The sequence below is a fragment of the Cherax quadricarinatus genome, chromosome 35 (genome assembly GCF_038502225.1).
Source record: "Cherax quadricarinatus isolate ZL_2023a chromosome 35, ASM3850222v1, whole genome shotgun sequence".
NCBI classification, from domain to species: Eukaryota; Metazoa; Arthropoda; class Malacostraca; order Decapoda; family Parastacidae; genus Cherax; species Cherax quadricarinatus.
Window position 1 is genome coordinate 8773317 of NC_091326.1, and position 23921 is coordinate 8797237.

At 39.9% G+C, this 23921-nt stretch overlaps 1 protein-coding gene across 1 annotated transcript; it reads left to right on the forward strand.

Annotated features, from left to right (window-relative positions):
• Window positions 1-996: 996 nt before the first annotated feature.
• LOC128694992 (uncharacterized) lies at window positions 997-23921 on the forward strand. The gene is made up of 2 exons (XM_053785372.2): window positions 997-1132; window positions 18104-23921. The coding sequence occupies exon 2, from the start codon at window positions 18577-18579 to the stop codon at window positions 21931-21933; it is 3357 nt and encodes a 1118-aa protein (XP_053641347.2). The 5' UTR covers window positions 997-1132; window positions 18104-18576; the 3' UTR covers window positions 21934-23921.

The following is a 23921-nucleotide window of genomic DNA, read 5'->3' on the forward strand; positions in this document are numbered from 1 at the left end:
CAAGTAGGAATTTGGGACACCTAGGTCGCAAAAAATGTCCCCCTTCGATACCTACCACTGTCATAACCACAAGTTGCTCTGGACCTATTAATTAAATGAAATATACATACACCAGGAATACTGGTAAATATATAAATTTGTGGACTCTATATTAAAAATAATAAATGGTTATATATATATACACAATTACATAACAGAAGGAAAATATATCTTAATATCACTCACCAATTTGACTGGAGATTAATGTGTATAATACTCAGAAAACCTCACTCTAACTAAATCTATGAAAATAATGCTGGCCAGAATTACACACAAATCTAGAGAGCTTATCTGAGGTTCCTGGAGAGGTCTTGTCCAGTCGCCTGATATCTCAAGTTATGCAGGAATGCACATCCACCAATTTCGCCTCCTATTTGAGAGGTGTCAACACAATTTTAACCTCTAGAGCACGAAAAATTCTTCCCATTACACCAACGTTTGTACAAAATTCATAACCATATTTACTTCTTTTTACCTATAAATTACCTATAAATTACCGTATTTCCGGAAAATATATACAGTATTTTCCACAGCTTCTGCAAATCATGCAGTTTATCCTGCAACTCTCAGATGCTCTCATCAGGCTATTCATTAGGGCAAAAGTTAATGAGCCCCTATATATTAATATGGAACATGATTATAGCGATTAAGTCTTAGCAACAGTTACCAGAATGCATCAACAGCTACTCTTAGATTTATATTTGTGTTTAAATAAACAAGAAGAATTTTTAACCCAACAATAAAAATCTTCGTGTGTTCAGAAATTTTAATCTCATATTCACAATGAGCTAATTTAAATTTATCTCTATTTACTATTTGCTGAATTTTTTATACAGGATTTTTTTTCCATCTTGAATACCAATTTAGGTTGTTAAGAGAAGGGACAAATTCGTTTTTTTTAAACTCGGGGGGGGGGGGGGGGGGGAGATGACGCGCCATGGTGCTAGCAGAGCGACTAAGGAGTCCAACAGGGGAGGATGTTGCTGACCAGGTCTCCATCCTTGATGCGTAACTCCACCATCTTCCTGTCCCCTTGAGGTCTTCTGTTCTTCAGCAAGTAGAGAGAGCAAGCGAAGTAACTTCTCCTGATATGGTAAGTGGTATTGCTTGATAAATGAAAGGTGTTTCATATGTATAATGCTTTTGTGGGGCCGTCGGCGTCATTAGTAATGGCGCATGTGAAACTGATGCTGGTGAGAAGCTTTTGATATAAAGAATTGTACATTTGTTGCCTTTCCATGGATCGAACCTGAATGCCTCTAATTTTTCGAGTGCTGCACGGCCCCTACTGATTTAGCTCTCCCATGAATAAGTAATGCAAAACGTTTGTTATAAAAACAAGAAAGAAGAAACACTGCAACAGGCCTAATGACCCATGCGGAGCAAGTCCATGTCCTCTCCCGGATTAGCCCAATGACCCACCCAGTCTGGTCACCCCCACTCAAGGATGGAGCACGCACCAGACAGCAGCACAAGCTAGCCAGGTCCAACTTACACCCACTCATGTATTTATCTAACCTATTTTTAAAACTACACAATGTTTTAGCCTGAATACCTGTACTCGGGAGTTTTTCACTCATCCATAACTCTATTACCAAACCAGTGCTTTCCTACATCCTTCCTGAATCTGAATTTCTCCAACTTGAAACCATTGCTGCGAGTCCTGTCTTTGCTGGAAATTTTCAGCACGCTATTTACATCCCCTTTATTTATTCCTGTTTTCCATTTATACACCGATCATATCCCCCCTAATTCTACGCCTTTCGAGAGAGTGAAGATTCAGGGCCCTCAGTCTATCCTCATAGGGAAGATTTCTGATACATGGGATCATTTTTGTCATCCTCTGTACTTTTTCCATTCTGTAATACGGTGACCAGAACTGAGCAACCTAGTCTAAATGAGGCCTAACCAAAGATATATAGAGTTGAAGAACAACCTGAGGACTTCTATTATTTATACTTTAGATATGAAGCCATTACATATTTTTTAAGCCGTAATACTTTTGTACTACTATGTTCAAACAGCCTTTACGCTGATGAAGGGCTCTTGATCCAAAGAATTGAGACCACCCTACCCTCCCTTTTCCTGGACTGAATCTGTCCTAAGGCAATGGATTTTGCTCCGTGGAATAAAAAAAAATGTTAGTGATGTATGTGGTCTACAAAGATTCCAAACACCTAGAATAATTGAGTTGGCATAACAACCCATTCGAGTAGCTCTTTTTCAGGAACAAAAGTAATTTAATGAGTGTTACATTCAAGGGGATGCTTTTATCCCGGCTAAACACTCGATCCAAGGAATTGGAACTGCCGTCCCGTTCCTTGGATCAGTCCCTACGAGTCGAACGTTTCTCAGTGAATATAACTGATGCATGAATTTGTGTATTTAAATCACTGGCGTTGTGATGGCAATGTGAGCCTCGCTTTTTTCGGTCTGGTAAATTTCTATTGTAAATTGTTCTTTTTTTTTCAGTGATATTTTACTGATACTTTTTTTCAGTCTGGTAAATCATTGTTGCAAGTGATTCATTGTAGTCTGGGAAATTACTTACTGTTACACATAGTAAGGGATTGGGGAGGGTGGGGAGTGAGTATATACATGACTAAGGGGACTTCCTCTGTAGGCAGGCAAACTACATGCTTCGTCTTCTATCACGAATAGTTATTTTAGGTTATTTGCAGCTTATTTAAGTTATTTGAAATTTATTTACGTTATTTGCATTTATTTAGGCTATTTGCAATTATTTAGGTTATTTACAATTTATTTAGGTTATTTGCAATTTATTTAGATAATTTGCAATTTAATAGAAAGTAACGGCAAATTACTTAAAAATCTATTAAACAAGATGAGTAACAGCGGCTTGGTAAGCCTACGATACACAGAAATTGTTAAAATCCTAATGCTCATCTGTAAAATAACGAAGACGGGCTACGGTGAGATACGGACCTCCTGTCACCGCTGACTGACAAATCAGAGGCGAGTATTTTGATAGCTTCCTGAATTAATTTTGTCCCATTTATGCTAGGAATTGGAACTAACCCCTCCCCCCTCTTTCATCAAATCAAACCTGATTACCACCATTCCTCAGGGACTGGATGGCGTACGGGTTTAGCGCTTCCTTGTGAAACTGATAAAAAGATTGATGTGAAGTGTATGTAGGTGTTCGTTGAACTATGTTCTTATGAAGGACTTTGCGCCTTGTCTGTTTTCTTATTTTTTTATTTCAATTTGCTGCAAAACCGCTTGCTTCCCTTGAAGGGAAGTATATCCTTGGATGGAAGAAACTGGAGTTACCTTTCCCTTGGATCCAACCTGATTACCTCATCGTAGGGCGCTGTATGACACATACGGGTTTGGCTCTTCCGTCAATATATTAGTAATACATTCCCGCTTCATACACTAAACATAACACGTTGATTATGATGTGAAGTATTCATACAACTTTAATATATTGAGGCACATTAATATATCTATAATTCGTCTTAGTGTTGATATTATTTTAATTTATAAGACCAGGGATTATTCCTAGGATAAAAAAGCGTTATCATCAAGCAAACTTGCTTTCAAAATATAAGTTTCGTCAGTTTAAAATTTCGTTAAAATATTGCGTTAATCTATCGAAACTTAGACCGTATGACAGGTGAGTGAATCGTCCTGGTAGTGACAATTTTTTTTAATGTTCCCTCACTTCATTGCCCAACGTACCCACTCATGGTGCCACACTCGTGTCTTGCACTATTTTTTTTCTAACCATTTAACATCAACATGGATAAGTTAATGGGTCTCTTGGGGCCGTTATCGGTACAAAACCATTTTTAATTGTTATCATGACTTAAGAAAGCAAGGGCTCAATCACGTCACTTCATTCAGAAAGAAAAAAACTGACTTGTTACCATGTTTACGTTTTAACATTAGGTGCAGTATAAAAAAAACTCAAGAGCTATGGGCAAGGTACTTAACCTTGTTCCTGCACATAACATTTCTATAAAGCAATGAACAATTTATTTGTGTAGTATACAAAGTAATTTACATGTCATAAAATATTATTAAGCAGAAAGAAAGCCACTAGCATGCTTGTGCATATGGGGCAGACTAATCCTAATGCTTACAGACTACTTAATTAAGATTAAACAGAGGCTATTGAGAGGTAAATTTTAATAAAATATTACGATAAGAGAAGTAGCAAAGAATATTACAATTAATAAAATTTATAATAATTCTTACAGACTATTTAAGACTAGACATAGGTTATTGAGTGGTAAAATTTTAATTATGCATTAATTAATATAATAAGAGAGGTAGCAAAAATATTACAATTTTTTTTTTATATTTTTATTTAAAAGAACACATTACAAGACATAAATAAATAAAAGAATACAATAATGAACCGTTTGCAAATACAGTGAACTACCAGCAACCCCATAACATACCCTAAGTGTTACAGTCATATGTGTATTAAAGGATATACCGTCACCTAACAATGAAAAGAACAGGATAACACCTCAAAAAGAAAAAAACATTAACAAAGTCTAAACCTACACTTCATGCCTGTTATACAGTACACTAAGTCCCTCTTGCGCGAAATGCAACAGATGATGTGATTCAGCATACGAAGGATTAAATTATACATTACAAATGTTAAACAAAAGACAAACCTAAACCTACAAGAAAATTGCAAAGACACACCACAATAATACTTCCCGCAAGAAGCAGGAAACTCTTAATTAACATGAAAATAAAAGCTTAAATTTTACTTTACACTATACCACAAACTCGCCAATTTCTAGTGAAATTACAACAACTAAAAGGGGACCAATGAACATTCACAACGAATTCATACCCAGCTCGTACACACACATTTTCACAAATTACAATACACACACCCAAGACTAGTGTGTATTCCACTATAAACCATCACGCAACACATCCACGCCATTCAACCATACACGTGATTAAATATGTAATATACCTATATACATATATCACAGATTACAGAAACCTTATAATAACAAACTTTAGCCTGTAGTCCCAAGACCTCATATTATTATTATAACATCAACGTCTTTCCAACAATTGTTGATCATGATGCCTTTTGACTTCTACAACTAAATTACACAATTTTTAACTATTTACAAACTAATCCAGACAGCAACATAATATACACACACGAATCATTCACGATCACCTGTTAAATGTTACATAAATTACATTACCTGTAACCATCTCACTTCAAAATCCGTACATAACAATCATTAATATCGTATTATCGATGCAATATCATAAAACCAAGATCACATCAATGATCTGCCATTAACAAATGATATTATAGACTAGCGCCAAGGTTTACTTAAACCCAAATAATATCAGGACCTAACTTGTATTTCAAACCCAGCATCATCATGTCTACAAGTATCATTCTTACATAAGGTACACTGATACATTAGTGATTTATCAGATGGGGTAATCATACATTTCATGAAACCTGCTCGCTTGGCATACACTATAATCCTCCAATTAATTAATTACATGTCAAAACCCTATTTCAGTCTTGTTTATACTCCATCAACCTACCATATCCACCTCTACCCAGCATCCAGACATAATTCCTCACCATACCAAGTCCAACAGTCATACCCTCCCAAACGCCAAAGAGACCAGCCACGTCTACGGTATTAAACCCCATAAATCCCTTACATGAAATCTGCAATATCCCTCCGAAAAAGTCAGAAGCCATTTGCTTCCAGCAATATTCTTATTCCGCTGCTGTGTACCATAGAAAATCGCTGCCAACGCCCTGATCCTCTCTTACTGGTTAGTGTCTATAAACCCATGAAATATATACAAAATCCGTAACTAAATATCCCATTGCGTTCTGCACCAGCAACCCTATCCCCCCCCCTCCCACATATAAACTTAACGCTCTTAAGACACTAATTCCCCCACCATACGTAAAACCCTGCTAAACCACACCCTCACTGATTCCAGTCTCTCACAAAAATACACTGCATGATACACCGTCTCGATCTCCCCACACGCACAACGCTCCCCCTTCCCCTTGCACACGCCTATTCGCTAACACTTCCCCGCACGGCAATATATTATGAAGAAATTTGTACATTACCTCCCGTACCCCGGCCCGCAATCGTAACTTCGTCAGACGTCCCCAAATATCATGCCATGCATACATCGGAAATACTCCCTCTACTCTAGCCACCCCCTTCCTACCTCCCACCAACGCCAATTTTCCAATCTTGATCCTACATGGCTCCCTTGCATAAGTTAAGACCCTCAACATGTTCTCCCATCTTTTAAGATCCCCGCCATTCACCCAACGTACCAAATCCCTTCGAATCCCTGTCAGACTTTTTCTCAACATGGCCGACACGGCAGGTTGTGTAGCGGGCTAGCTGCGGAATTTTCAAGGATAGCTCCTGGTCAAAGAGGCTGACCAGGTCCCTACCTAACAGAACTCAGTGTGAATGCTTTGAGAAGATACCAGAGCAGCGAACGGACATCCCAGTGCATCGTTTCAGCGTAAATAGTTGAAGTGTTGTGCAGTTTCAGAGGATTTGGTGTTGTCGAGTCAGGACCAGTCAGCGCCTCCCCCCCTCTCTGATGGGGGGGAGGGGGAGGGCGTGTGTAGTAAACAGTGACCCTCTCATAACGCCTCACCCCTGCGCGTCTCCCCCGCCTCACCCACCCAACTCCCAGTGCCACCCCATCTGTAGAGGGTACTTCTTCCCTAACCCACGATGTCAGCGATGGCACTGCAGGGAGTGCCGGGCTCACAGGAACTTCCACTACAGGGACAGCATCGTGGAGTTCAACCGCGAGGCAGCTGTCAGGTGTGCCACAGGCAGTGTGTACTCAGTTCCTCAAGCTTCAACATCCGTGCACACGAGGGCCTGGGATCTTCAGTCAACTTGGCGTCCACCAGGACGCTGACATGTCCCTAGGGGACCTCTCCATCGGGCTGCTAACGGAGTCACTGGCTTCTTGGACCTCTTGGGGAGGGTCGATGGTGTTCGTGCAAGCAGCAGATCCCGGGGCAACTTGCTGCTGTTTGCAATGGCTGTCTACCGAGGAGAGACAGGCACCTTGCAACATCTGTTGTTGGGGCAGTGGATGAATTCCCTGCTATGTTTGTTAACTGCTCATTACTCTGTTATTTGTCTATGATTGTAATCATGTGATAACGTGTTTATCATTCATTACCTTTGAAACTTGTCATGATTTTGACCAGCTCTACCTGGAGCTCATTACCTTTGTAAATTCTCATGATTAATGTGTTTATGATTCATTACCTTTGCAATTATTCATGAGTGTGACCAGTTCTACCTGGAGCTCATTACCTTTGTAACTTGGTCATGATTATGACCAGATCTAGTTCATTACCTTTGTAACTTGCTCAGCTATCAAAACTTTGGAGTCCAGTCCCTGGACCAATTATGTACCTCTGTAATCTTTTGACTACCGCCCACAGGATGGGTATGGGGTGCATAATAAACATATTAAACTAACAACTACTAATCCCTGTCAGACCTGTACCTGCCCCCCGACCCTCCCTCAAATAACTATGTTTTACATACATACCTAACACTCGCGTATGCAGGTTCATTAACCCCAGTCCACCCCAACGAGTCGGCAAATACACAACATCTCTCGCTAACCAGTCACATCCAGAACCCCAGAGATATCGAAATACACGCTTCAATAACCTTGTCTCATCGCACTGGACTAACGGATACATACCACATGCCACAACTTACCAAACAAAAGCACATTCGCCACGATTGCACGCTGATGCAAAGATAAGCTCCCTGCACGCAGTCCCGCCAGCCGTCCTAAAACCCTATCCACAGCCTCTCTAGAATTAACCTTCCTCGCTTCCTGAATATTCCTCATATGGACGATCCCACATACCTTAATTTTGTTAACTGAAGACCAACCTTCCTCCTGACCTAAGTCCCCCCCGGATATAATCCCCCACACGCATAAGCATGGACTTTTCATAAATCCTGTGATCCCCTGTATAAAATCATAGTGTCGTCCACATATCCTACGATTCCTGCGTTTACCCCCACCCCCCTCGCCTCTCACTCTCATTTACACTCCCCCATACAGCCCTGAAAAAGGGGTCCTGAATTAATGCAAACAGAATCTGCGACACAGGACACCCCTGTCTCAAACCCCTTTGCATTCCAACTAATTTCCCCAACCTGCCATTTACCTGTACCTTAAACGTAGCTTGCTCATACAAAGCCATTGCCCAGTTTACTATTTCTTTCCCAAATCCTTTCCACTGCATAATTTTCCACAAAGCCTCACGCTCCACACAATCGAATGCCGCGTGCCAGTCCAGAGCCAATATTCCCCCTGCCTTACCCTTCCCACTTTCCTCAATAAACCTAAGTATTATGCCTTGACCCACACACATTGATCTCCCGGGTATCCCATATTGCCCTTCATCCAATACCTTCTCTAACACCCTCTTAATCCTATTACCTAGCATTTTTGCAAAAAATTTATAATCGCCACTGTTACAAAAAACGCGATTCTGAAAGCTTAGAGATCTCCAGTGAATACTAGAAAGGACTGCCCTTCTAGAATCCAGCCTGTTACTGGGTTTTCGTAACAAGTAGTCAGTATCCTTGTCCAATTATCCATTAGAATTCAGTATGATTCAATAGTGCTTCAGGATTACAACTGGTAGGCTACTAACTAGAGAAATTAAAATTTAATAAATTTATTAATAAAGTTGTCTAGGCGTATATCAGATTAAATTAAATTAATCACAGTAATCAAAATAATATTAATCACTTCTCTCGAGTACAGTAGTAGTGTGCTGAAAGCACATATCACATTTATATTTCTTAAGTACCGTCTGATACATTAACATTTAATAAGATATTACAAATATGTACAAGTTTGTGTGTAAGTGCTCTAAGTAGTTCGCTATGTCTCACGACTCTACTAGACTTAAACAAGTGACTGACAAAGTCCTCAAATAAACTAACTTCTTTACCAACTGGCAATCAGAACAGTCTGCTTGAACAATAAAAAGAATGCTAAGCCCAATAGCAATATAACAAGCAACTGCGACAATCAGGAACAAGGAGATAATATAAAGACAGCTAGTAGGGACCATCAGCAGATCCTCCACAAAAGTCACAAAACTCCCATACTACTGAATCTAAGTTCAGCATACGAAAATACCCGACTGTGACAATGCACAGATACCTGGAGTTTACCTGGAGAGAGTTCCGGGGGTCAACGCCCCTGCGGCCCAGTCTGTGACCAGGCCTCCTGGTGGATCAGAGCCTGATCAACCAGGCTGTTGCTGCTGGCTGCACGCAAACCAATGTACGAGCCACAGCCCGGATGGTCAGGAACTGACTTTAGGTGCTTGTCCAGTGCCAGCTTGAAGACTGCCAGGGGTCTGTTGGTAATCCCCCTTATGTATGCTGGGAGGCAGTTGAACAGTCTCGGGCCCCTGACACTTATTATATGGTCTCTTAACGTGCTAGTGACACCCCTGCTTTTCATTGGGGGGATGTTGCATCGTCTGCCAAGTCTTTTGCTTTCGTAGTGAGTGATTTTCGTGTGCAAGTTCGGTACTAGTCCCTCTAGGATTTTCCAGGTGTATATAATCATGTATCTCTCCTGCCTGCGTTCCAGGGAATACAGGTTCAGGAACCTCAAGCGCTCCCAGTAATTGAGGTGTTTTATCTCCGTTATGCACGCCGTGAAGGTTCTCTGTACATTTTCTAGGTCAGCAATTTCACCTGCCTTGAAAGGTGCTGTTAGTGTGCAGCAATATTCCAGCCTAGATAGAACAAGTGACCTGAAGAGTGTCATCATGGGCTTGGCCTCCCTAGTTTTGAAAGTTCTCATTATCCATCCTGTCATTTTTCTAGCAGATGCGATTGATACAATGTTATGGTCCTTGAAGGTGAGATCCTCTGACATGATCACTCCCAGGTCTTTGACGTTGGTGTTTTGCTCTATTTTGTGGCCAGAATTTGTTTTGTACTCTGATGAAGATTTAATTTCCTCGTGTTTACCATATCTGAGTAATTGAAATTTCTCATCGTTGAACTTCATATTGTTTTCTGCAGCCCACTGAAAGATTCGGTTGATGTCCGCCTGGAGCCTTGCAGTGTCTGCAATGGAAGACACTGTCATGCAGATTCGGGTGTCATCTGCAAAGGAAGACACGGTGCTGTGGCTGACATCCTTGTCTATGTCGGATATGAGGATGAGGAACAAGATGGGAGCGAGTACTGTGCCTTGTGGAACAGAGCTTTTCACCGTAGCTGCCTCGGACTTTACTCTGTTGACGACTACTCTCTGTGTTCTGTTAGTGAGGAAATTATAGATCCATCGACCGACTTTTCCTGTTATCCCTTTAGCACGCATTTTGTGCGCTATTACGCCATAGTCACACTTGTCGAAGGCTTTTGCAAAGTCTGTATATATTACATCAGCATTCTTTTTATCTTCTAGTGCATTTAGGACCTTGTCGTAGTGATACCAGTACAAGTTAGGTCAGAAGCTACAGCTCAGGACCTGAGTTGCTCAGAGTGTCTAAGCGACACACAACCTCAGTACAACGTCGAAAATCACTAAGTCTATACAATGTTCTGTGAACAGAGTTCTACAGAACTAACAAGAATAATGAGACAAGAGACGATCTTCCAACAAGAGCCAATAAGGTAGACTTAGGCTCTTCTTGTCAGAATACGTCCAACCACCAAGCGAGTCTAGACCAGACTGAATACTTCAGGTGAGGTGAGGACACCCCCCCTCGATCACGTGATAGCTCCGTGGACAGTACTGCCCAGCAACAGAAGCCAGCAGAATAACGAGCAAATAGCGATAATTACAGTAGTTAGACAATCAAGATTTGAACTGAGCACATAATATGTTACATCCTATCTCACAAAATTTAGCTAAGTCAAATAATAATAATATAAAGCAATATATTTACGATTTAGCTATTATCGCAAATATAAGCAATATAAAATTATATGAAAAGGTGATAATTATATATATACATTATATTCATAATCATAATATACATTGTAACCCATTCAGGGGTTGCAACAGCCACACATTAATGATATCGACCTATAGTTATGTATACAGTTTCCCGACGCCTTTTTCGGAATCATAACCACAACACCTGTTGTTTGTTGTACCCCGAGTCGTCCACTATCTTTCATAGTATTAAATAAAACCACTAAAAATTCACGGAGACATTCCCAGCTTTCCTTATAGAAATCACATGGGATACCATCGATCCCCGGTGATTTCCCAGCGTTCATACTCTCAACAGCTATTCTAACCTCCTCCTCACTTATAGGTCCTTTCAAATTCATTCAGTCCTTATTCTCAAGATCACAACATACCCATTCACCCATGTCTCCTATTACTTCTTTTGAAATTCCCACTTTTTTGTATTGCACTTCATACCATGAATCTATATAGCATCCCATGCCCTCAGTGGACGTAATGAGTTGTCCCCTACGATACGTTCCCAATTGCTCCTGAACTTCCAATTCCATTATTTCTGTCGCCCTTCGACGCTTGCCCTGCTCCCTTAAAACAAACGCCGAAGGACGATCACCCCATAATACCTCATTTATACCACTCGCTATCCGGGCCGCATCAAAGTTATGATTGTGGATATCCCCAATTAGTTGTTTTAAACTTTCAATTTCAGCCACCGGATACACCCCCCTGCCATTCACATAACATTCCTGCAGTTGTCCTTCCAGATAGTGCAAAAACCCATATTGCATTCTCTGTTCTACACCACTCTTCTGATGAAAGTCCCTCACCTTCCTTTTTCTGATTGTGTCCCACCATTCAATAACGTCATCCCCTACCCGACATTCATTCCACCAATCCTTCCACACTCTCGCAAATGACTCCCTTAAACCTTTTTTATGCATTAACCCAACATTCAATTTCCAGAAACCCCTAAAATGCCTTGGTAATCCCACCCAATCCACATCCACCATAACTCCTCTATGATCGGAGTAACTCACATTTAAAGCGCAAACATTTCGGACCTTAATTCCTCTAGAAACATATATTCGATCCAATCTCGCTGCATACTCCTTCCTAATAAACGTGTGCAGTCCCCCCCTACCTCATCCCCCCCCCCACATCCATAACATTCACACTCCTCAGTAAATCCCCTAAAAACCCTGAAAAAAAAACCCGTCCTCATGGCTCTACATCTTTGCGACGATCAGTGCAATTCCAGTCTCCCCCAATAATCGTTACGCCTGGCAGCGACCTTAAATGGTACACCAAAAACGTCCCTAAAAAAAAACATTTTTAATATGCATATCACTTTCCACTGGCCCGTAAACACCAATGAATCCCACTTGCACCCCACCCCATGCCCCAACCACCCGCACCACCCTCCCCTCCTCTCCAACCTCACATTTTTGTAGAGAAAACGGGCTGACCTCTTTTGTTAACACTGCCACACCTTTCAATCTACTAGAACAACCCATGTACACCACATAATCAGGAATTATCAATTCCCCTGAAGATTTATAATTATGCTCCTGTAAAAACACTACATCAAGAACGTATTTCCTTAATAGCATCTCCAGACATTTGTGCTTATTAATCGACTTTAATCCGTTAATATTTAAAGTAACGCACCTGAAGATTTCATTGGCGGTTTACCCTTAGACGTCTTTACATTCTTAACGCCCTTGCGGCACTCCCCACTTCTTCCCTCACGCCCCCCTATGCCTTCTTTTTTCTCATGCTGAACTGCTGAACACTTTTAGATCCGCCCGTATCTCGACGGGTCTCGTCTTTCCATGCTTTTTTCCCAGATCTTTGGCCAGGAGTTAAGACATTGTCACTATCCGTTATCACCGCAGCCCTCTTGCGGCAACTACGATCAGTGATCATATCGTCCTCTGAACTATTATCCCTGTGTACCTCCACAATGACAACCTGCTGGTCCGCAACCGGCCCTATGTCACCTTCCTCCTCCTGTGTGCTTGCATCCTCCATTCCTTCCTGATTTCCATCGTACGCCAAAGCATCTAACAAAACATTCAAAGCCTCTTGAAGGGATGCCTCCATAATATCCTGGGGAGGTACGGATACCTCCTCTGATATCGCCGACACCAAGCCTTCGTTTTCCCCTACGCCAGGTAGTCAAACAAACAGGTGACTCCTCTTGTTCCCCCTCGACCTCCTCACTCCACAGTTTTCCAGTCGAAGGTGCACTCTATGTGGCTACAGCGTATGACTGTGGCGCTGCTGCCCCATCTATCCTTGTTGCAACCTCTGTTCTTCCACGCCTCGTAGGGCATTGTGCTGCAGTGTGATCGTACGTCCCACAAAGCCTGCACGTACGCCTTTGACCTGAATACGTTACATATACTTGCGTTCGGAAGTCCTCCATGACCACATATGACGGTATCGGGTGTTTAAGGGACATTTTCAGAGAAAACGACCCTTCTGGCATACCAACAAGGGGACCGTCACGCTATCGTCCCAATGTCGCCATATGCACAGTACCATACTGTTCAAACACATTCCGTAAATCGCATTCGTCCGCCTCAAACGGAACGTTGCGCACTTTCACCAAGGTGTAATAGCGAGACACATCTCGAAGACGAGCAGTAACACCAGGGTTGACGGTTTTCAGCACATCCTGGTACTTAGCCACCATGTTTTCATAAGTGGCGCCTTGTCTGAACTTGACGAACAATCTTGAATTGCCATTTAAAGCTACTCCATAAAAATCTTCATTAGTAATCCCATACGTGTCTCTGAGGATCGCCATCAACAGTAGATGAGCATTCTGACTATTAAGTAAGCCAGTCACTAGGTCCAGGCAGACAGTGTTATGCGCCTGCGTCCTCCCTCCGCCATCGTGAGTAGACTGGAGAAAACTACGCAGAGACTAGACTAATCAGGAGCCACCGCGCAGCCTGTCCGCACGGCCCAAGAGCGATGCAGACAATGATATTACAGTTAGTAGAATTTAGTGATCTTGAAATAATTGGAATTGAAGTAGTTTCAAACTGACTCAGTGATTTCAGGCTACGGGATGATTATAAGGGTGAAAAAAACTGGAAGTAGTTGGATGAGTTGGTTATGTTTGGTATAGGGAGATGGGCGATTTTTAATTATAACTCTATATTGATTGGCAGACAGGGGAGCTTTTGCTAGTTCGGGAAATGAATTCCAGATCTTGGGGCCTTTTATCTGAATTGCATTTTTGCGTAAGGTGAGGCAGGCACTGGGGATGTCGAAGAGAGTTTTGTGCCTTGTGTTGTACCTGTGTTCTGCTGTAGCTATCAAGGAACAGTTTGAGAGGAAGGATTATATTGGAGTTTAATGCTCTAGGTACAGTAATATGAGTGCATATTTTGTATATTAAGTAAGTCCAAACTCTTGAAGAGCGGAGGGGTGTGTTGTCAGGCGCAGGAATGGGTGATAATCCTCACAGCAGTTTTTTGTTGGGTCACTAATAGTTTAAGGTGATTAGTCGTAGTACATCCCAAAGCACAGGTACTTAGGCGAGGTAAGGGTAGATAAGGGAGTGGCATAGTGTCATTTGGGGTATATAGTATTGTATCTTGGAAAGGATGCCAACTGTTTTGGAGACTTTCTTGGCTATATGCTGGATATGGGTATGAAATTTAAGATTGCAGTCACGATAAAGACCAAAAAAATTGCCTTCGGTGTGTCTTGTAATGGGGGAACGATTGACCAATATGTTAAGTTGGATATTTAAAGCTCTGTTTCCAAACAGCGTGTAGTGGCTTTTGTCTATATTGAGAGGGAGTTTGTTGTTCGTCATCCACGTAGATATTTTTAGTAGATCGTCGTTAATAGTGTCACTAAGCATAGTCGGGTTTGAGTGGGAGAAGACATAAGTAATGTCATTGAGAATAGAACTGGTTTAAGGAGATGAGATGCGATGGGGAGATGATGTAAATGAGAATGAGTAGAGAGCCAAGGACACCGCCTTGTGGCTTTCCTACGGCTACAGGTTCAGTAGTCGAGATTACACCGTTTGTAGAGACATACTGGTGTCTTGCTAAGATAAGATTTTAGGTATTCAAGGGTATGTCCTCTGACTCCGTAATGTTCTAGTTTAAGGTGCAAGATATTGTGGTCCACTGTAAGTTAAGTTTAATATGTTTATTATGCACCCCATACCCATCCTGTGGGCGGTAGTCAAAAGATTACAGAGGTACATAATGGGTCCAGGGACTGGGCCTCAAAGTTTTGATAGCTGAGCAAGTTACAGAGGTAATGAATTCACAATTTACAAAGGTAATGAACTCACAATTTACAAAGGTAATGAACTCCAGGTAGGTCTAGTCACAATCATGACAAGTTACAAAGGTATTTACAGATTACAGAGGTACACAATGGGTCCAGGGACCGGGCCCCAAAGTTTTGATGGCTGAACTAGGTACAAGGTAATGAACCCACAAGTTACAAAGATAATGAATACTGTAAGAATGGTTACTTACGTTTATACATGGCTACAATCATGAACAAATTTTAGAGTAATGAGCAATTCACACTTCCACACCCGGTCACAACTGTAGTGAGTTATTGGTGCAAATATTGATTGTTGAGTCACACACACACACACACATATACAAATTCATACACACACACACACATAAACACACACACACACGTACTCATATACAACAGGCCTAGTGTCTAATCGACATGTGCCTAGGACAAAATGGTAACTAACACACACACACACACACACACAAAGGGATGTTAGGAAGTATTTCTTCAGTCATAGAGTAGTCAGGCCATGGAATAGCCTAGAAAGTGATGTGGTGGAGGCAGGAACCATACATAGTTTTAAGGCGAGGTATGATAGAGCTCATGGGGCAGGGAGAGAGAGGACCTAGTAGCAATCAGCGAAGAGGCGGGGCCAGGAGCTGTGACTCGACCCCTGCAACCACAAATAGGTGAGTACTCACACACACACACACACAGGAGCTTGGACTCGACCCCTGCAGGTCCACTGTATCGAATGGTTTCCGCAGGTCTAAACCCAAATTGGCAAGGGTTAAGTATGTTGTGAGATATTAGCTAGGAGTAAACTCGCTTATATATTATTTTTTTCGAGGATTTTAGATATTATGGCCACGTTTGATATAGGCCTATAATTATTCACTTAAGTTGGATCGCCTCCTTTTTGGATCAGGGTAATCCTTGCAATCTTGAGTATGGATGGGAAAGTTGAAGATTCAACTGATTTGGTAAATAGTTGTAATAGCGGGCGACAGCACATGAGCTGCTTTTTCTTTTTGTACATGAGTGGTAGCAAGTTTCCTGTCTTGTTTTTTAAGTGACTATGATGAGTGAGCCTTCAGTAGGATTGATAGGACCTAAATATAGAGTATTTGGGTAATTTCAAGTAAGATAGTCTTTCGGATTTTGCTTGCTAGTTTTTGATCCTATGGCAGTGTCTGCATCCTGGATGTATGGTTCATCTGGTTTAGTTAAGTTTATATCTCAGTTTCTGGACAGTTCTAATGTCATCCTCTGTTAGCCTGGCCAGATGATGTACACTTTACAAAGCATCAGCAGATACCTAAAGTCAGAGCCAGATCAGCCGGGCTGTGGCTCGTACGTTGGACTGCGTGCGGCCAGCAGTAACAGCCTAGTTGATCAGGCCCTGATCCATCGGGAGGCCTGGTCATGGACCGGGCCGCGGGGGCGTTGATCCCCGGAATAATCTCCAGGTAACCTCCAGGTATCCATCGTTGCTCGCCTCCTCTTATAATTTTTATGTCAAAGCCAGAAAGTGCAACACAAAGGAATGATTGCTGCCCGATGTATAATATGAACACCAAGCATTTATAATAATATAATATTATTATTTTATGTACATGTACGAGGTATACAGGCCTAGCTGACATCAATGACATAGTACTATATAGAAAGCCACTTGTTATGCAAAGCGTTTCTGGCAAATAGGCCAATTTTGTCCCGGGTTGCGACCCACACCAGTCGACCAACACCCAGGCACCCATTTTATACTGATGGTGAACATAGACAACCGGTGTAAGGAAACGCGCCCAATATTTCAGCCCGCACAAGGAATCTAACCCGGACACTCACCGTGTGAAGCGAGAGCTTCAGTTTATAGGCCACTAGCATGGTAAAGTTGTAGCTTTCTGGCATGATAATGATAGAAGAAGCTGGATATTCTTTAACGTTGTAAATGGATAGCTTTGTTCGAATGATTATACTTTCGGTAAAAAATTTTATTCACCTAAATCTTATTCGAGATTTTTCCAAGAAAATAACCAGCAAAATTATTGTTTACACTTAGCCTATTGAAGTGTATCTTTTGTGATAAGTGAATGACAGTCCTTATACTAGGAGGGGAAAGAAAATTTTAAAGAAAGACTAATGGTTTTCAGTTTACGCCAGATGGCTACTTCAGCGTTAGCAGCATTTGCATCTTTAAGACAGTTAAGACTGTAGGTTGATCTATGTACAAGGTTTGTAAGGATAATGCAAGTGAAATTCAAATGTTACAATTCTTGCAAAGTGTGATTCATAGGTATTATATACAGTACATTTTTCTTTAGGTTAACAGTAAAAGCTTACTATTCAGTTTTTACATGATATAGCTGGGTGTAAGCATGTTCCCAGTAGCATTCATATCTGTAATAGGGTTCATAGAATAAAATGAGAATTTTACAATACTGTGAAAGTAATATATTGTGTAAGGAGTACTGGGACAGAGCCTAATATTTAATTCATGCAAGACCACATCAACACCAACTAGACCACTGGGTCGTAACTCACGAAATCGTAATAACACAATTACAAACAAACCACGGAACGGGTGGGATTCAAACCCATGGCGAGTAGGTGTACAGAATTGATTAAGATACTAATAAAGAATAAAAAAAGACAATAAAAACAACAGCGTTTGTAATCTTTGGTTGAATATAATTATATTGTGTTAATGAAGATTTGTGACTAAACAATATTTTACAAAATGTGTTTTTATTTACAGGTTTGTTACTACACCAAGGAAAAGGGCGTAGGGTGCTTAGTCTGCAGCCATAAACTTTTCTTCACTCCCGCACAAAACGTCCCTTCTATATGGAACACAAACTTCAATCCTCGCCTGACTCGAGTTACAGTTCATCAATAATTTCCGAATGACTGTTGGAAAAAGCATGTAACAGTGTTTCCGAATGACTTCGAATAAGTATGCAACAGTTTTGCTAAACTAAATTGAATTAGGATTCACTATTCTTCATTTATTTGCATGGATTTAAATTACATGTGTATCAGTAAAAAATGTATTGGTGAACTTTTTGATAATTTTCTAATGATACTTTTAGATTCTAAATATTAATCCCAGTAGTACACATTCTGAATGTTCACTTGCTGGTATTTGAAGTATTTTCTGTCTCAGAAGTTTCGGGATTTGAGAAACTCAACGAACTGAGACAAACTGTAGATGTAAAGCTAATTTTTTTAATGTTTTGCGGAAGAAGCCTTAGAAATATGTCTGATAATCTTAATGTTTGCACTTGTGAAGTGTGCGGCAAAACATTTTCACAATTGTCCAAGCTAAAGAGCCACACACATGTCCATATGACAGATGAAGGTCAGTTATTTTGGAATGAATTTGCACCATTGCCAGATTTCATTGATACCCAGCAGTATGAGGAGATGAATCCCAGTTTATGTATGTTTAGTAATAAAGGTATTAGTGAAGATAACCAGATAAATGATTGTCAGGTCTTTCATAAAGACGAAAAAACAAGGGAATCTTACAAAGAAAGCATTGTTAATTTAATTAATGAAGAGGTGAAAGTAATGGTTGATGGTAGACTTTATTACGAATGCCAGGTTTGCAAACAGAGATTAACGCAGAAATCTTCCCTTAGGAGTCACTTAAGAAAGCATACTGGAGAAAGACCTTATAAATGCAAGGATTGCAAGAAAACATTTACATTTTACCAGTGTCTTTGGAATCACTCAAGAAAACACACAGGGGAAAAACGTTTCCAGTGTAATTATTGCCAGAAATGCTTTGTGTATTACCAGCAGCTTTGGAAACATAAAAAGTCTCAGTCATGTAAGGAGCCATGTGAGTGTAGCATTTGCGGTGTTAAGTGTGCAGTTTTTTGCCAACTCAAGGCTCATGTAAGGCAACACATGGATGAAGATTCATACACATACAATGAAATAAATGGTGCAAATTTGAAAGTATACGGTAGGATCAACTTTGACGAGAAGTTATTTAAGTGCAATATTTGTGAGAGAAGATTCAGTGCCAACTCATCTCTTGAGAGTCATAAAATCCAGCATTCTAGTAACAGACCAGATCGATCTAAAATCAGTCAAGTTATGACAGATTCACCAATAATTGAAGGACAATTAGTAACGGTAGATGATGAGGATCATAGGCAATATAATAAGGGATATAAGCAATGTGATACCTGTAAGAAGACATACGTGTACACAAAATGTCTTATTAACCATTTAAAAGCCCATGAAAATAAAACATATGTGTGTCATGTTTGTGAAAAGAGTTTTACAAAATCTAGAGATTGGAAGATTCACTCTCGAGTTCATACAAGTGAAAAGCCTTATGTATGTTTGATGTGTGATAAATCATTCATTGAATACTGTGATCTTTTGAAGCATAATAAAGTGCATGCAAGTAAAAAAACATTCAAATGCGATGAGTGTGGCAAATGTTTTCTACATTCATTTAATCTGAAGAGTCATGATCGAGTACATTCAGTTAGAAATCCATACAAAATAAGAAAACACAGAAAGAGACCAAAATGCCACAGTGAACTACAAAACAACAGGAACAAACTAACAGAAGTGAAGTCTGAAGGTAGGCTCTGCAGAGAAAGTTTTGCAAACTCAAACAAACTAACTCTGAATTGCAAAATGGCACACGGGGACATAATTGAGAAATCTAGGAATAAAGTATATAAATGTGAAGTGTGTGGGGCAGTTTTTGTTTCAAAAGATGACATTATGAATCACCAAAAATGTATAGATTGCAATATTTGTGGCAAGCAATTTAAATGTAGTTACATAATTTGCTTTCACAAAAGTCCATATAATTATCATAAGGCATCTCAGAAGTTTATTGGAAGTAATGAAGAAAGTGACGTAGCTATGCTGGGAGCAAATCATTCGAGTGATATCCCGAATGAAAATGAAAAAAACAAGGAAGTGTTATTTACTTTTCCAGAAAATCACGAAGAACGGAACTACCTGGAAATAGTTGAAATTGAACTTAATAATTGCCAAGAATTATTTAAGGTTGAAATTAATAATTACAATATTATTGAAGGCGTTGTAGAACAGGTAGGTGAACCCCAAGGTGAGAATGATTCAGTCATTAAAACAAATTTTGTTAGCCGTGATCAGTGTGTACCAGTATCCAACAGGTCTGGTGAAAGGCCAGGGATCCCAGATAAGTATATTTTAGTAGGAACTGCTGAGACTGTCACCCAAATGAGAGACGGAAAACAATTATCTAGCACTGAAGTCACTACCGAACTTGCATCATCTCAAGAGAGTTGTGTAGATACATTTCCTAATGGGGATGTACATACATATAATTGTACGGAACATTTTGTGAATAATGACAGTCACCCCATGGAACTTACTGTGAATGGTGACAGTCACGACGTGGAACACTTTGTGAATGGTGACAGTCACGATATGGAACATATTGTGAATGGTGACAATCACCGTGTGGCATATACAAATAATGACAGTCACTATATTGAACATTTTGTGAATAATGACGGTCACCGCATGGATCATTCTGTGAATAATATCAGTCAACGCATTGAGCATTCTGTGAATAATGACGGTCACTGCATTGATCATTCTGTGAATAATATCAGTCAACGCATTGAACATTCTGTGAATAATGACGGTCACCGCATGGATCATTCTGTGAATAATATCAGTCAACGCATTGAACATTCTGTGAATAATGACGGTCACTGCATTGATCACTCTGTGAATAATGACAGTCAATGCATTGAACATGTGAATAATGAAAGTCAACGCATTGAACATTCTGTGAATAATGACAGTCAATGCATTGAACATTCTGTGAATAATGACTGTCACTGCATTGACCATTCTGTGAATAATGACTGTCATCGCATTGACCATTCTGTGAATAATGACTGTCACCGCATCGAGCATTCTGTGAATAATGACGGTCATCGCATTGATCATTCTGTGAATAATGACAGTCAACGCATTGAACATTCTGTGAATAATGACTGTCACTGCATTGACCATTCTGTGAATAATGACTATCACCGCATTGAGCATTCTGTGAATAATGACTGTCACCGCATAGAATATTACGTGAATAATGACGGTTACCACACCAAATACGTGAATAATGATGGTCACCACATGGAATATTATGTGAATAATGAGACTCACCGCATGGAGTATGTGAATAATGACGGTCATCCCATGGAGTATGTGAGTAATTGTCACCGCATGGAGTATGTGAATAATGACGGTCATCGCATGGAGTATGTGAATAATGACGATCATCGAATGGAGTATGTAAATAATGGTCATCGCATGGAGTATGTGAATAATGACGGTCATCGCATGGAGTATGTGAATAATGAAGGTCATCGCATGGCACACTTTGTGAGTAATGACAGTCACCAAATGGAGCAATTTGTTAATAATGGCAATCATCATGTGGAGCATTTTGTTAATGGCAGTAATGACAGTAGTATTCAGTGTAGTGTATGCGGTCAAGTTTTCTCCACATTAACTGACCTCACGGTTCATGCGATGGGTCATATCACATTTATGTAGGTGAAAATTTTTGGCCCTTTTTCCAATTTATTTAGACACACCCTACGCGTGTGCATATTTGCCACAATTAACTATTTAATACCAAAATAATTTATTAGAATTGTATGTGTTACTCATGTTTACAACAATGCAGTAATAAGCACAAGGTTTATATTTAAATATCTAGATTTTGTATTTTGGAAGGGATCTAACTGAACTAAATTAGCATGCCACGCCTTGGAAATGCCTTTTTATGTATATTGTAATTAATTTTTTTTTCAACAAATCTGTTTTCTTGCATATGCTATATAGACCGTATTCTTTTTACGGTTTGCTGTTATTTGTTGATAAAAATCTCATTGTTCATCTTCAAGCAGCTTGTCCGATTTAAAACAATTGCATTAGTAAATTTGTTTAGCTTACTAATTATAGTGATTTCCTATTTGATATTTTTGTAGGAAATGTTTATTTTATACATTGCCGTTTTATAGAGTTTCTTGTGAAAACAAGGCACTTATTTTCTCGTTACTTTCATTTTGAGGATCAGAAGCATACAACTGACTTTTTATATTTTACGCTGTATTTGTTAACCCTGCAGAAAAAAAGGGGCAAAGTTTTCGTTTTCTTGTGTGAAGACAATATACAGTTTAATTTTTTTTTCTTATTCGTCGGTATTCTCCCGGCCCGGGTCTTTTCCCGGCCTTGGCTCCCTATCTGGAGAGTATCTCGAGACCTAAGTCTCATGGGAGGAGGTACACGTACCCCCTCATCTTTGGGACCAAGTGTCCCCAGGCCTAGTCACAGTCCCCGCCCTCACGGGGCTCGTAGGGAGAAGCTAGACCTCTGGTCTACCATCTTAATTTAATTAAGTGGTTCATACCAAGTATATACTGAATTTCACATATAAGTAACTTGAATTTACTGAACAGTGAGTGGAATTTCCGTAGCGTTTGAGTGATGATTTGCAAGTTCGCTGAGTTTATCATAATGTAATAATTTTGGTGAAAGTTTTACAAGCGAGTAGTAAGCAAATTTGTATGATAGTATAATAATAATAATTGTTGCATATATTAGTGTGAAATTTTTAAATTGAATTTATTAAAACTTTAATGAACAAAACCTGCTATTACAAAAAAAAAACTAATGTTAATTCTTGAAGTTCATGAAAAAAATTATATACTTTATTTCCATAAATATCTTTGTTAATTTTTATTATGTTGTGTTGCTTTTTAATTTATATATACTATGAGTGCTTTGTTCTTTAAAATGATGTTACTTTTCGGTTATTGCTTACCTGGAGTTTACCTGGAGAGAGTTTCGGGGGTCAACGCCCCCGCGGCCCGGTCTGTGACCAGGCCTCTTGGTGGATCAGCCCCTGATCAACCAGGCTGTTGCTGCTGGCTGCATCAAACCAACGTACGAGCCACAGCCCGGCTGATCAGGAACTGACTTTAGGTGCTTGTCCAGTGCCAGCTTGAAGACTGCCAGGGGTCTGTTGGTAATCCCCCTTATGTGTGCTGGGAGGCAGTTGAACAGTCTCGGGCCCCTGACACTTATTGTATGGTCTCTTAACGTGCTAGTGACACCCCTGCTTTTCATTGGGGGGATGGATTTTTATATTATTGAATAAATTTCTGAATGGTTTTCATTATTAATATTCTCAGTGAAGCAGAAAACACGTGCTTTAATTCTAAATTAAGGGAAATACATTTTTGGCAGATTTTTTTCAATAATGCAAGTCTTTTTATTATTAATTTCTTGAAGGAAAATATTTTATTAAAACAGATTCTAATAAAACTTGGATTTACCGTTACATGTTTAATTGCATTTATATATTTGTAATTTAAAGTTCTCATATGGACATAATTAGATATTTTTTGTTTAAATAGTTTTTCTTCAGTGTTCACTATTCAGGTGGAAGAGAAATTCATTTTTACTCTAGAAATTTTGAAATGCGGTTTTTCAGTGTTTACTACTCAAATTGCAGAAATAAAGTTAATTCAAAACTA